This window comes from Corvus moneduloides, chromosome 17 (genome assembly GCF_009650955.1).
Source record: "Corvus moneduloides isolate bCorMon1 chromosome 17, bCorMon1.pri, whole genome shotgun sequence".
Classification (NCBI taxonomy): Eukaryota; Metazoa; Chordata; class Aves; order Passeriformes; family Corvidae; genus Corvus; species Corvus moneduloides.
The window spans coordinates 14,448,127-14,458,587 of NC_045492.1; the positions used below are offsets into that span (position 1 = coordinate 14,448,127).

The window sequence follows — 10,461 nt, forward strand, 5'->3', positions numbered from 1 at the left end:
TGCATTTAATGGCACTACAAAGCTTTTACAATGTAAATTATGAGGGTAATACAAGATTAAGAATGAAGGATTGGGGAATTCTCTTTCCAAGTCTTTCACGGATTTCTTCTGAGGTTGGAGTAAAATTGGTGCATTTATGGCCTCAATTTTCCCATCTGTACAAAAAATCATTGCTGCACAAGGTTTCTCCTGAACTAGAATTCTGTCAGATACCTTGGAATACAGCAGTAATTTAAACATCATTCTTTAAATTGCAGCAACGCCGCCCTGGCTCTCCTGCACTGGGGCAGGCAGGGTTTAAGGATGGGGATTAGCTCCTTCATGCCTGGTAGAGCTCTATCTCCAAAACTGGACTATTATTTAAACAGATATAAATACCTCCAGTACTTCTTATCTTTCAATCTACCCTGCCTTCCAGCCCCCACAAACTGAACTCTTGTTGGAAGTTTTGTTATTTAGAAAGAAACAAAAAACGTATCTGAGGACGTCTCCAGTCCTCCAGCAATTCCACCCTCGGCAGCGCTCGGCGCTGACTGGGAGCACTGCTTGTGAGTTTGGGTGACATTGTGTGGCCTCCAGCACAACAAAAAAATAGGATCTAATGATGTGGATAAGTTTCGTAATGATACAAATAGTAGAATAAACAGCCACAGGAGGCTGGAGTAATCATCGTCACGAGGGACAGCCAAGACAAGATCTAACGTCTATCCTGCCTGCAAGAACTTGAGTCATGCTAGTGCAGGAGCTAGCTCACCCAAGAAATCTATTTTAGGGGCTCGTAAAAACAACTGAACTGCACTGTACATATGAAAAAGCAAAGGGGGAAATCTGTATCAGGGCTAACCCTGCCCTGCTCGCTACTGCACAGCTCTGGGGAGAGCAGGGAATGTGCAGGGAATGTCAGGGAGGGCTCCAGCTGATGGACCCGCAGGAGGCTCGGATCTTAACACTCAAAAACAGCAGAACAGCTCTTTCAGTAGAAAACGTGTTTTGCTTAAAGAGACACTAGAAATAAGCAACAAACTTCAGATTTGTCCTGCAGCCCACGGCTGTTTGTGTGGAATGTATAGGAACAAATCCAAGGCCACTCTGTCTGTGCTGAAACCCCCCTTTGTGCTCAACTGTCAGAGCACAGGCAGTAAAGGAGTTTCTTTCCCGGGGCACTGAGAATCTGGATCTAAAAACTTCATGCTTAAATTTGGCCTAGCAGGAAAATGGAAAATGCTGACTAAGACCTGATCTTTTGCCCAACTCCCTCCACGTAACCAGCCTGAGACTGTTCACTCCTTACAGACCTCGGCGCAGCAGGGATAACACAGCCGGGAGCTCTGGCAAGGCTGGCCTGTCCCAGCAGCGGGCAGAGCCTTGGATCTCCCCAAAACAAAGTTCTGGCCTGCTACAAACCTCCTCCTCCTCTGCCACCCCCCCTCATCTGTCACTCGCCCCCAACAAACACCTCTCATCAGAGAATTGTATCTGCAGTTTTTAGAAAAATGTCTCCGGAGCAAAGGGAAGGGGGTGGTTCATGAGCCTCTCACCTGGTTGGGTCTCATGGGAGCTTCCTGAGCAATGCCTGAAATTACCGACATCCAACAGAAATGCTACTTTCTCATGTTTATTCCTGTAAACTACAAACATAAGAAATGCTGAATCATAGAGAATAGAAACTCTGTAAAGAAAAAAAAAGAAAAAACAAACACAAACAAAACCTCATTTTAGGCTTCCTCCCTTACTTTTTCTTCTTCCCTCCCACTTCAGACTTGGCGTTATTTGCCAAGCATTGGTCATGGTTTGGATAGCACATCTTGCTCTACACGTTCAAAACAGCATGAAGTGCAGAAAAAACCCCAACACAAACACCTCCTCCCCAAACAACACCCAAGCAGCAGCTAAAGCAGGTGATTAGAGGAAATAAAATGAGGCAACAAGAACTGGCTAAGGCTTCCAGCTCTGCTCTTTGCTGAGTTTCTCCTGGGGGTTTTGGGGTTTGGTTTTGGTTTTTGGGTTTTTTTTCCCTTTCTCTGAGTCAGAGAAAGCTAAAAGACCAACAAAAATCCCTATCCCTGATCACAGCATTGAGCCAGAATCAGCTGGAATTTCAACCCTGTGTTTAATCTAACTTTAAACATGCCTTCAAAATAAAACAAGCTACTTTTTTTTAACCTAGTCATAAAGTTTATTAAAATTGTTCATTAATGCTTCAAATGTAGCAAGAATGCATAGATCCCAAAATATACATATGTATTTTCTTATAGAAATAGATTATTCTTTATAATAAAAAAACTGTAGGAACATCTTTAACAGATTACTCAATCCATGACTGACAGTTACACGAGATTGCATCATGTACACAGCATTCCCAGCCATGCTTAAAGGATTGCATCACTTTGCCCTTGCTCTCCTCTCGCTCTTTTAAATAACCCAGCGCCCAGCAGAGCCCGCCCGGGCCGGGGCCGGGGTCCCTCCGCGCCCCCTCCGCGCCGCCCGCCCCGCTGCAGCCCCCGGCCCCGCTCAGACCCCCGCGCGGCGGCGGAGCCTTCCGCCATCATGTCGATAAAGACAAGGAAAAAAAAAAAATCCAACAAAAACAACAACAACACAAATTGAAACCAAACCCGCCCGCCCTCCGCGGGCTCTCGCCCCCCTCGCCCCGGCACCAGGAGCGCGGAGCGGGGCCGGGAGCCGGCGGCTCCGCTCGCCCCGCCGCCCGGCCGGGGGTCAGCAGCGCGGCGAGGAGGCGAGCAGGGGCTCGGGCAGCTGTTTGAACAAGTTCCTGAGGGTGCTCAGCTCCCGGGAGAGCTGCTCCACCTTCTTCTGCAGCCGCTCGTTCTCGGCCGTCAGTTCCAAGACTTTATGCTGCGTCTCCAGGTTGCGCATTTTGGCTTTGTCGCGGCTCTTGCGCACCGCGATGTTGTTCCTCTCCCGGCGGAGCTTGTACTCGTCGCTGTGCTTGTCCACGCACTTCTTGGGCTTGTTCTTGCCCGCCGGAGCGGTGGAGTAGCCCCCGCCGGCGGCGGCAGACTTGGAGGACTCAGAGGGGTTGGGGGTGCCGGGGGGGCTGGAGGAGGATGAGGTGGACAGGTTCCCGCTGCTGCCGCTCGGCACCGACTGGTAACCCAGGTAGGAGCGCACGGTGCTGCCGTAGGGCGAGGACATGCCCCCCGGTCCCGGCCCCGCGCCCCCTTCTTCCTTACGGGGCCCTTTGCAAGAGTCCAGGGTCTCGAAGACCGGCTCCACTTTGGTTTCCACGATCTGGGGCGGGAAGCAGCCCGGCAGCCCCCCCGGCTTGTGGCTCTGGCTGGCGCAGGGGTGGCTGTGCCGGGCGAGGCTGATGTAGGTGTAGTCGGGCTTCTTGCTGCCGCCGCTGCCTTTATAGTCCTCGGCGAAGAGATCGGAAAGGAAATCTTGGCCGGCGCCGCTGCTGCACGGAGGCTCAAAGTTGCCCCCTGCTGCTGCCGCGGGAGGCGGCGGCTGCGATGCCAAAGGCTCCAGGTACGGGCTGAAGTCGATGGCTCGCTCGTGGTCCCCGACGGTGAGCTCGGTCATGGAGCGGCCCCCGGCCGCCCGCGGGTGCAGCTTGTTGAGAGCAGCCAGACAGTCCGCCTCGTAATAGAAATTAGCCACTTCCATGGATTTAAAGGCGGGCGGCTGGATGGGGAGGCATGCTGCGTCCCAGGCCACCAGGCGTTGCATGAAAGCAAAGGGGGATGCGGGGAGGAGGAAACGACGCAGGGGGCCCCCCCCGGCAGAGGGTCAAGCTGCCGCCGTCGGGGTGGGGGGCTCCAGACCCTGCCGCAGTCTCTGGCCTGGGCACGGCCCCGCGGCGCTGCCCACCCGGGCTGGATCAGTCCCTGCGGCGCGGCGGGGCTTCACCGCTCCGGCAGCTGCGGCGGGGGCTGGCGCGTCTCCTCCGGACCATCTGGTTCTGGGTCCCGTGTCCCAAAGTCTCTGACTTAGGAAAGTTCCTTTCCTCAGTTATTTATAGGGGCGGTGGATCCCATAGCAACAGGCGCGTCACCGCCTGGCCGCCTGCCACTCCGCACGCTCGGCAACTGCTGGTCCCGGCCCCGGAGGAGGCTCCCGGGGCGGGTGCGCCGGTGCGGTGCGGTGCCCGCCGGGCCGCCCACAACAAACCCGGGCAGGGACGGAGGGAGCGGCCGGGCTGCGGGCCCGCAGGTGCGGGAGGTCGGGGCTGGCCGCGGCCACGGCCGGCCAGGACGGCAGCGGGCAGCGCTCGGCCCCGGGGCCTCGGGGACACGCGTGCGCTGGGGCGCTGCTGCTGCTGCCCCGTGCCCACCTGGGCTCTGCTTTGGCACCGGAGAGCGAGGCAGTGCCCGCGGCTGGCAGCGCCGCACGGGGCTGGGCACAGATCGCCCTGGGTCCGGTTTCACCCTTGGGGAAATCAAGGCAGGAGAGATTTTTCAAAGTTCTTTTGGCAAAGCAGGGGGAAATCTGCGCACCAAAGACGGATTCCCGTTACTCTCCATCCCGAGGTTGCTTTGGTGAATCCCACTGGCAAGCAGAAGTGTCCACAGGGACGTGACTAGAGCCACTTTCCAGTGGCGAGTCCAGCTCCGAGCAAGGAGGAGTTGGAGCAGGGCACGGCACTGCCCCAGCTTCCTCCTGGCCGCTGCGAGCAGCCAGAGCCCAGCAAAGCCGGCGCTCCCTCCCCAGCGCTTCAAGCACCGACGGGGGCCTTAAAGTTTGTCTTGGCATATTTGCTTTGCATGATATGGGGCAACTGTCAGAGCACACAAGGGACAGGGAATCGGGGCTGGAGCCGAAGGAGACCGAGCGTACGGAACGGGGTCAGAGGAGAGTGAGATTTGTGCATAGGAACGTGGAATCCAAAAGCTTTTTAGATTTGCGGGGTAAATTTGGGATGGCAGACTGAATCCTGATGTCCGTTTTAATTAAAGACACCCACCTTGGGAATCAAACTTATATTTTCACTCTCTTACTCCCACATTTACCTGTCTACAAGCTGATGATTCATCCCCAGAATAAAGGACATTAATTTAAAACAAAACATATAATTAAAGGAAGTAGGAGTGTCCTCCCTCAGTAAAGAAGACCTAGCACTGCAGGGAAAATGACACTGCCTCTTAGAATAATGTGAAGCAATCCTGCGGTGTGGGAAATATTGTAACGTTAAGCCAGAGGAACAGGTATTGCATTATATGATTCAAACAGTCAACTGTTCTTAATGTTCAAACCTCAGAACTCGGAAAAGAGGAAGAATTCAAGAATCAGTCAGTGGATCATCAGACTTTTTCTTTTTTTCTTTTTCTGTTTTATCTTTCTTTTCACATTTTAATAGGATTTTTTTGTTTGTTTCCATAACAAAAGCTCCCTAACAGGTTTTCAGGCTTCAAATATTTCTAGTTCCATCTTTATCTACCAAGTTAATCTTTGGTGAATGCACTAGAGATTAAATTGGAGCTGGGCCTGGCCAGAGAGGTGGGTCTGGAGATTGTAGTTGGAGCCCATACCTTCATAAATACAAACATCTGTATTGGGTGCAAATACTGGCAAGTTGCAGTGAGCCAGGGCTTGTTCTTCTGGCTGTTTACTCCCTCATCCTGTGCCTTTATCCTGCATTCTGATCTGGCAGAATACATGCAGCGGCTGCCCTAACTGGCCCTTCCAACCGAACTCTTAAAAATCCGTCTCGTGTTTCCTACCCCGAACCATCTCAGGGCCCCAGAGGCAGGAGGTCTCCTGCATGGTGACCTGCTACAGGCACGGCTGGTCTGCCTTGGCATCACCGTGACAGGTCTCCAGCTTGCCGTGCTCCTCAGCTAAAGTCAAATGCTAAAGCTGCCTGGTAAAATTCCTGAACAGATTTTCAAGATGCTTTTGGAGACCTAAGTTTGCCCTCTTCAAATTTCTGCCCTATTCTCTGCTGCTCTGCAGCAGAAAGTTGTATTCCTGCCTGGGGTTAATCTTCCCTAACAAAATAAAATGTCTGTGCAACTGTCATGTGAAACAGATTCTATCAGGGCTGGCGTGGCCCACACCTGCTCTCCCGGCCAGTGCTGAGTAATCCCGCAGTCACCCCGATCACGTCAGCTGGGGTGGTAATTCAGGTTGGATGCCCAGCTTGTCCCCTCCTTCCCTTCTCCCCCTCACCTCCCTGCTCTACCTGGATCTCTTTCAACTTCCTCCAGCTCACCTCAAATCCCAATATCCACTCTCATAGAGCCAACATCCACTCTCAGCTTCTCATGGGAACCTTGTTGGCGGGACTAACCACTTATCCAAAACCCCAGCATTCGGCAAGCAGGTTTTGAGCTAACTCTGGTCTCTTTTAAGTTATTTCTGCACTTGTCACAACAAATGCATGGCCAGAAGTGGGGGTTTTGAAATGGGAACAGGTGCAGAATGAGGCTCACATCACAGGATTGAGCCGAGGTCTGGGCACACAGAGCTCTGTCCCTGAGAGTGCCTGGCTTGGCCTTGCCAGATGTGCAGAGGCTGCTAGTAATTGTCCTGGAAAAGCTCCTCAGAGATGTTTCAGGCAGGGAGATGCAGACATTCCTGGTAAAGGGATGCAGGCACTGGCAGAAGACCTTCTTCAGCTTGTCTCCCAACAGAGCAATATTCGTTAGAAAAGCAGCGCTTCTGTGAGAAGCACCTTCCTTCTAGTGATTTCATGATTTCTTTTTTTTTAGGAACTATTCAGCTGAGGGAGGAGACAGCAAAAGTCCCAAATTACTTAGTAAGAGCATAACATTTTGGAAAAAAAAAATCTGATGCAATAGCATCCAGATTCCTCTACATTCATGTGTGAAACAATAGAGACACGGGGAGGGGAACAGGAGGAGACCAGCATCGTGGAAAGGTGGAGGGAAGAATCTCATCCTCACTGTTCATCTCCGTCATGAATTAAACTCTGCTCTCTCTTTGCACTTTGGAGCCACAGCTTTGCAGCTCTGGGCTCAGACCTACAGTAAAGCATTGCAGAGGAATTTTCTTCCTGGAAATTGTCTTCTTTTCCAGGATTTCTTACAAGCTTTCCAGTTCACGTGCTCCAGGTCTACAGCAGTTGTCTCTGGAATGACACGAGCTTTGGGGAGATGCTGTTAGTTTAGTGGTGATGGCTCAAACAATGAAGTGTTTATCAGAAGGTCTCTGGACTGAAGGTCATACCCTAGAAAGAGGCTGGCTGACATTTCTGATGATTCTTGCTGCAGTTTTGTCCCATTTATTATTTCCCTGGCAATAACTCTTAGCAGGTCAGTAAGATCAGAGCTGCATCACACCGGAGCTGCTCGCCCACCCCTCCAGAGCTGTGGTCTGGACCAGCAGAGGGGCAGAGCAGGGGCAGCGGGGTAGGAAGGTCATGCCAGCAGCTGGCAGCTGCAGCAGTGCCTGAGATGCTGTGGGCAGTGTGCTGGAGGTGAGCTAGAGGAGAACGTGAGGGATCCCAGAACAGTGTCCCTGCAAGCAAGCAGGCTGGGAAGAGCACGGAGCTGGTGTGGGAAGGATCTCTGGGGGGTAGGAGGGGACCTTGCCTAAAAGACTGACTTAAGTAGAGCAATGTTGCAATAAAGGCTATAAAATAGAGAAGTAACATTGAAATTTATTTCTGAGAGTGTTGAGCACTTTTTTTCCCTTCTCCCTAGCCCCAGGTCTGTCTTTATTCAGCCGCACACCATATGCCAACAACAACTCACGAGCTGTACCTGGCAGAGCACAGGTTTGAAACTATTGCTCTCCACTTGCTGTTCTCTGCTGTAAAAACAGCACTTACGAAATGTCAGACGGGCAATGTCTCAACTCACAGAGAGGCTGGCTCTCCTTCTGTCTGCCCCAACTCTTAGACCAGGCTCGAGACTTTGCTTCATTTTAACACAGAAAGTGATTGCCACATGCTTTCCCCCTCCTGCCCCCGCAGCTGGATGCTGTGCTGGCAGTCCCAGGGGCAGGGAGCTCCCCGGGCGGTCGCAGGCTGTGTCTCCTGGCCTCCTTCGCTTCTTTTGTTACAGACCAGAGTCCTTCCCCCAGAGCGCTCCCTCACCCTGTTCCCGTGTGACATGGTGATGGGCTGTGACATGGTTTTTGTTGGTCTTCTGCTGATTTTCTGCTCACCTCTGACCCAGCAGGCTTGGCCTTTGCAGCCTTGCATTGCTCAATCCCCCTTTATCTCCACGTTACTCTTTGCCCTACCGGGCGCGCGGAGACGACACCTGGAGATTGACACTGGTGGGACAACATCAGTGAAATACCTTCCCTGGCCAGACAGAAAATTTTCCAGAGCAAATTTGAGGTCGGAGCACGCACTCTGTGGCTCTGAGAAACAAAGGAAGGAGGAAGAGTCAGAGCACGCAAAGGCCCATGGAAGGGAGCAGTGACAAAACATAAACCGCAATCTCCATCCTGCATGGCGGAGAAAGTCCCTGCTGGAGCTGTCTGGCTGGAAGGATGTGGGCTGTCAGTCTGAACAGGGACAGTGAGAAGTGACTTTGTGTTTTATGAGTAGCCCATTTCCTTGTGCTCCAATAAAAATGGCAGAGAAGTTGCTGTCCACTAACTTTCCAGAAGTTCTCTGTAGTTGCCTGACATTTCCTGGGTAATTGCAGCCTCCTGCTTTGATGAATTTGTTACAGATCATGTATTAGTGATCTCTAGTGTATCCAAGCTTTCAAAAGATCCACCAAAGGAAAAAGATTTCTACCATTCCAGGGTACCCTGCAAAGTGTCAGAAGTTCCTAGTAACAGCACCTGGTAGATCATTTAGGAAATTTTTAAAAGAGGAGAACTCTTCTGAGGTCCTGAGGCTGTGGGACAGGTAGCTTGAACTCCACGGGGTGTATGGCCAGGGGGAACATAAAACAAGGGAAGTCTGAGAGGGGGTAACAGGAGAATGGGCTTAGGTGAAGAATTAGAAGATTTTTTCTTTATTAAAAGTATTAAAAGTCTGTGCTCTAGACTATACAAATACTTGTTTTTCATCTGCTCTCATCCTGTGTTCAGCACCACAGGGAAACCTGGGCTGCCAGGGAATCGGTTTGGACTTGTTGTTCGCAAGTCCTGGCACTCGGAACCACGCCGGGGCTGTTTGTGTCACCTGGCAGCTGGCTGAATGGACGGGCTGCCAGGTGGGGGTAACCAGGGTGTTTGTTCTGTCCTCCACACGCCGCGCTCCTCGGTTCTTGTCATCTCCCCACCTTTGCATTTACGGCTTTGGACGGGAGCTGGCTGTTCCAGCTCTGCCACCCACTGACATTTTCCCATGCCAGAGAGAGTCCAGCGAGGAACCTCAGCCAGTTCCTGCTCCCCCCATGCCTCGGGGGGACGGAGCGGCAGCGGGGAGCGGGCAGGTGCGGGGCCGAGCGCCCGCGGGGGCTGCGCTCAGCCGGGGGGATGCGACCGGAGCCGGGACAGCGCCAGGTGCACCAGTAGAACCAATGTCAGCTCCCGCCGCTCCGGTGCGGGGTCAGAGGAGGAGTTCAGTGTGGAGTCGCTGTTCGGGGAGGGCTCCGGGCAAACGGGCTCCTCAGCCGGGGGAGGTTTCCCCGTGTCCCGTCCGGGTCCGTCCGGTCCCGGCGGGGCTGAGGCGCAGCAGGGCCGTGTCGAGGGCGCGGGGACCCGGCGAGGCTGCCCCGGCAAGGAGACCCCCGAGCCCCGCCCTGGGCCAGATCCCGATCCCGACCCCGACCCCGATCCCTATCCCGATCCCTATCCCGGTCCCGATCCCTATCCCGGTCCCGATCCCGACCCCGATCCCGATCCCGATCCCGATCCCGATCCCGACCCCGATCCCCGCCCCGCGCCCGGCCCGGCAGCGGGCTTGGAGCGCCACCTAGCGGGCGGGCCGTGCCTTGCCGTGGGCCGGGCGTTACCGGGGCCGGGGCCGCGCCGCCGCTCGGGCCGTGCCGTTGTACGGACAGGTGCGGCTTTGGTCCCGCCGATCCTAAGCCGTTTTCCAAGGAAGCTTGATAGCCCATGCCAAGCCAAACTTTGGTAGCAATTTGCCGGCGTTTCTTCCTCCCGACCGCCCTCTGGCCTTGACAAACCGGGATCACCAACACACACTTGGGAACCGCTCCCGGGAACGTGCTTCAACCAGAACCAGTTACATCCTCCTCTAACTTACACGTTCGTAACGGGCACGCGTGGCCGCCTGTCTCAGACCCACCGGGAGTGTCCCGGCACCGCCGGTTAACAACGTCTGTGTGAGCAGCGAGCTGTTATAATTTAACCTCTCCCGAACCGAGAGCACGGCGCGTGCCTTTCCCCGCAGCTGCTCAGGGCCGCGGCGGGGTCACCGAAGGCACCGACGGCGGCTTCCCTGTCGCCGTTGCGGCGGGTCGCGGGCACGCGCGGGCGGTACCGCGGGAACAGCGCCCCGCACCGGCAGAGGGCGCGCGAGGCACGGGGCGGAGGGGGCGGTGCGAACGGGAACGCCCGGAACCGCCCCGGCCCCGCCCCGGCCGCGCTTCCGCCCCCGCCCCG

The 10,461-nt window shown here is 54.4% G+C and overlaps 1 protein-coding gene and 1 long non-coding RNA gene across 2 annotated transcripts; both read right to left on the reverse strand.

The window, feature by feature from the left end:
* Positions 1-1,599: 1,599 nt before the first annotated feature.
* CEBPB (CCAAT enhancer binding protein beta) lies at positions 1,600-3,962 on the reverse strand. The gene has a single exon (XM_032127147.1). It carries the CDS (start codon positions 3,691-3,693, stop codon positions 2,719-2,721), a length of 975 nt encoding a protein of 324 aa, XP_031983038.1. The 5' UTR covers positions 3,694-3,962; the 3' UTR covers positions 1,600-2,718.
* A 4,918-nt stretch (positions 3,963-8,880) lies between these two features.
* LOC116452556 lies at positions 8,881-10,432 on the reverse strand. Its single transcript, XR_004243538.1, has 2 exons — positions 10,103-10,432; positions 8,881-10,012 (listed from the first exon to the last, which is right to left on the reverse strand). It is a non-coding gene; the product is annotated as an uncharacterized LOC116452556 (long non-coding RNA).
* Between the last annotated feature and the right edge of the window lie 29 nt (positions 10,433-10,461).

Excerpts from the sequence above, each read along its gene's own strand:
- CEBPB (XM_032127147.1), bottom strand. The coding sequence starts at position 3,693 with ATGCAACGCCTGGTGGCCTGGGACGCAGCATGCCTCCCCATCCAGCCG.